The sequence below is a fragment of the Babylonia areolata genome, chromosome 23 (assembly GCF_041734735.1).
Source record: "Babylonia areolata isolate BAREFJ2019XMU chromosome 23, ASM4173473v1, whole genome shotgun sequence".
Classification (NCBI taxonomy): Eukaryota; Metazoa; Mollusca; class Gastropoda; order Neogastropoda; family Buccinidae; genus Babylonia; species Babylonia areolata.
Window position 1 is genome coordinate 20,023,512 of NC_134898.1, and position 3,659 is coordinate 20,027,170.

General features: G+C 47.2%; 1 protein-coding gene across 1 annotated transcript; it reads right to left on the bottom strand.

Annotated features, from left to right (window-relative positions):
* Positions 1 to 2,170: 2,170 nt before the first annotated feature.
* LOC143297608 (uncharacterized) lies at positions 2,171 to 3,433 on the bottom strand. Its single transcript, XM_076610025.1, has 3 exons — positions 3,404 to 3,433; positions 2,951 to 3,066; positions 2,171 to 2,852 (listed from the first exon to the last, which is right to left on the bottom strand). The coding sequence occupies exons 1-3, from the start codon at positions 3,431 to 3,433 to the stop codon at positions 2,171 to 2,173; spliced, it is 828 nt and encodes a 275-aa protein (XP_076466140.1).
* Positions 3,434 to 3,659: the final 226 nt, after the last annotated feature.

Genomic DNA, 3,659 nt, shown 5'->3' on the forward strand with positions numbered 1-3,659 from the left:
TATATATATATATATATATATATATATATGTCGGTCCGCTTACGAGAAACAGACCCGAGGACACTCCCTTCCTAGTCAGACGCATTACCACTTGTCCTACGGCTCCACGTAAAAGTCAGCAAGTTTTCTGTCTGGAATCGGCGGAAGATGCAGAGTGGAGAACACTGTCGGAAAAAAAAAAAACAACCTGCCAGGTTGATACTGCGCTGTAGAAAAGAACCGCATGCTGGCCGTCAGACAGTAGAAGAAGTATTTCCGAGTGAGCAGACAAAAGTGCGCGTCAGCCGAAAGAGAAAACATGGAGGGAGAGAGAGGGAGGGAGGAAGGGGAGGAGAGAGGGAGAGAGAGAGAGAGGGGGGATGAAAAGAGAGACAGAGAGAGAGAGAGCTGGATAAAGAGAGAGAGTGAAAGAGAGAGAGGGAAGGAGAGACAGAAAGAAAGAGAGAGACAAAAGTGCGCGCAGCTAAACGAGAAGACAGGGAGGGAGAGAGAGGGAGGGAGAGGAGGAGAGACGGAGAGAGAGAGAGGGGGGGGGTAGGGAAGGAGAGACAGAGACAGACAGCTGGAGAGAGAGAGAGAGAGGGAAGGAGAGATAGAAAGAGAGAGAGAGTGAGAGAGACAGACAGAGAGACAGACAGACAAGACAGATGCAGCTGGGGGAGGATGGTGTGAGACATCTGAAATATAAAAGTTCAAACTTTGAATTCTGAGTGAGGAAACTTTCTTGTATGTGTATCACATCTATCTGTTGTTCTGTGGCACATCTTGTCCCCTTCTTCCTCCTCCTCCTTCTTCTTGTTCTTCTTCCTCCTCCTCCTCCTCTTCCCCCTCCTCCTTCTTCTTCTTCTTCGCCCAATTCAAATCGAAGATGATTATGCTTCGTGATAATGATATTTTGTGAATAAAATGAAATAAAATAAAGTAAAATAGAATGAAATAAACCAAAGAGTTAAGATAAAATAAAATAGACAAAGTGAAAGCAAAATTCAATAAAATGAAATAAAATATATCTACATATTCTAATGCCCATGTGTGTCATGCTTTTGTGTTTGTTCGCTTGTTTGTTTGCTTTTATTTTGTTGACAAAAACATAATCATTCTTTCTTATATATATATATATATATATATATATATATATATATATATATATATATAATTGTTGGCGACCGTCTGTCTCGGGAGACAATGGAACTCTGCGCCTAGTCCGGTCAAGTTGTTGAGTTGCAGCGCCTGCTGTGGCTGCACAGTCCGATACTGGATCGGCAGGCTCTGTTGCAGTTGCCGCAGGTGAAAATCGCGCCTGGCTCAGAGGGCACGGATTCTGCCCTCTGCCGTCTTCGCTCTCTCCCCTGTTCCCAGTGCTGTTCTCTCTTCTCCTTGCTCCTCTGGACACATGCCTTCACGGTCCTCCAGCTGTTACGGTCTTCAGCCACCACCTCCCAACCTGCTGGGTCGATGTCGCCTGCCCTCATGTCTCGTTTGGAGACGTCCCTGTAGCGTAGGACAGGTCTTCCTGCAGGTCTGGAACAAGTGGCGAGCTCGCCATAAAGGATGTCATTGGGGATTCGCCCGTCATCCATTCGCCTGACGTGGCCGAGCCACCGCAGTCGGCGCCGGGTCGGGAGTGCAAACATGCTGGAGATGCCTGCCTGGTCAAGGACTTTCTTGTTTGGTACACGGTCTTGCCACGTGATGCCCAGAATTCTCCTGAGGTTTCGCAGGTGAAAGAAGTTGTCTGCGTTCATGGCAAGAGTAGAGAGTCCATGTCTCCCTGCCATAGAGCAGAGTGCTGAACACACAGGCTTGGTACACCTGCATCTTGGTGTTGATGATCAGCATGGGATTGTCCCAAACCCTCTTTGCCAGGCTGGCCATGGCTGTAGCTGTTTTGCCAATCCGCTTGTTGAGTTCGGCATCCAGGGAGAGGTTACTGGAGATGGTGCAAGGTACCGAAGAGTGTAGGGGCCAGCACACAGCCTTGCTTCACCCCGCTCTTGATTGGGAATGGGTCAGAGGAAGATTCATTGTACTGAACGGTGCCCTGTATGTCTTCATGAAAAGACGTGATCATCCTCAGGAGCTTGGGGGGACATCCAATCTTGTGTAGCAGTGTGAAAAGGCCTTTTCTGCTGACCAGGTCAAAGGCCTTAGGGAGGTCGATGAATGCGACTTATAGTGGCCGTCTATGCTCCAGGCATTGCTCCTGCAACTGTCGCAAGGAGAAGACCATGTCGATTGTTGATCTTCCAGCTCTGAACCCGCACTGTGCCTCAGGGTATACGGGTTCAGCAAGTAACTGCAGTCCGCTCAGGGCTACACGGGCAAAGGCTTTCCCAACGATACTGAGGGAGATTCCGCGGTAGTTGTTGCACGGTCTTTTTCCAGCCTTGATGACTTCAGGCGGGATGTCATCTTTTCCTGGAGCTTTGCCACAGGCGAGGGAGTCAGTATCCTTGCCGAGTTCCTCTTCAGAGGGCGGGAAGTCTTCTTCCATGACAGGTAAGTTGGAGGTGCTCTCCACTGCTGCGTCTGTGACAATGTTTTCTCTTGAACAGAGCTCCTGGTTGTGCTCCGCCCATCTCTCTACCTGCTTGCTCCGGTCTGTTATAATGGTGCCAGAAGCTGAATTCAGTGGCGCGATCTTGTTTACGCGTGGGCCGAAGGCTTTTTTCATGCCATCGTACATGCCACGGATGTTGCCGCAGTCAGCGGAAAGTTGGATGTTCTGACAGATGTTTAGCCAGTAGTCGTTGTTGCAGCGCTTGGCGATGCGTTTGGTGTCGTTTCTGACCTTCTTGCGTGAGGCGCGTGTCTTCTCTGAGGGCTCTCTTTTGTGGTTGATGAGTGCCACTCTTTTGGTCCAGAACAGCAATGCTGGCTTCAAACCAATCTGGATTCTGCCTCTCTCTTTTGCCGTAGGTATCCGTGGCTGAGTTGTAGATGGCGTCACCTCTCCTCAGCATTGCCGGCAGGGCAGTCTTTGACGGCATCCTCGATGGAGTCGGCAAAGCGGTCGCACAGGTCTGGGATTGCTGTTCTGGCAGTGTTGATGCGAGGCCGACCCTTCTGTTTTGAGCGGTGAATCCGTTTTGGTTGGATTATGTATATATATATGCATGTGCGTATATTAAAATCAGGGTAAAGCAGTTTCATCAAACTGAAAACAACAACAAACCAACAGCAACAACAACAACAAAAACAACAAAAAACAAAAAAACCCAAAAAACAAACAAACAAAAAATCAAAAACAACAAAAAACAACAAAAAACAACAAAAAAAACCCCACCTAACATGTTAACCTTAACAAACAGCATATCATTACACTTTCTTTCGTCAGGATCGTTATATGAAAATGATGTCATTATCATCAAATAAGGCAAAACCTACAATTATCTGTTCTTACCGCGCCTCCCCCATTTTCCCTCAGAGACATAACGTATAGAGTTAATTAAACATCATTAATTTGAATTAAACACCTATTTTGGATGACTTGTTAAAAATATCATCATAGTCATTATCGCCATCATCAAATACAGCTATTTCTTCTGATCGCCTAGTCCGCACTTCTCGGAAACACAGCCTGGAGGTTGTTTTCATTGGACACTCTTAGCATTTACGTTTCGGCGCTTCAAACACACAGTGAGAACAAGAAAAAGACC

Coding starts and splice junctions, on each gene's coding strand:
- LOC143297608 (XM_076610025.1), bottom strand. CDS start 3,433: ATGTCTCTGAGGGAAAATGGGGGAGGCGCG. Junction 3,067..3,403: donor GGGAAAATGGGGGAGGCGCG/GTAAGAACAGAT, acceptor CGCTCAAAACAG/AAGGGTCGGCCTCGCATCAA. Junction 2,853..2,950: donor GCCGGCAATGCTGAGGAGAG/GTGACGCCATCT, acceptor CTGGACCAAAAG/AGTGGCACTCATCAACCACA.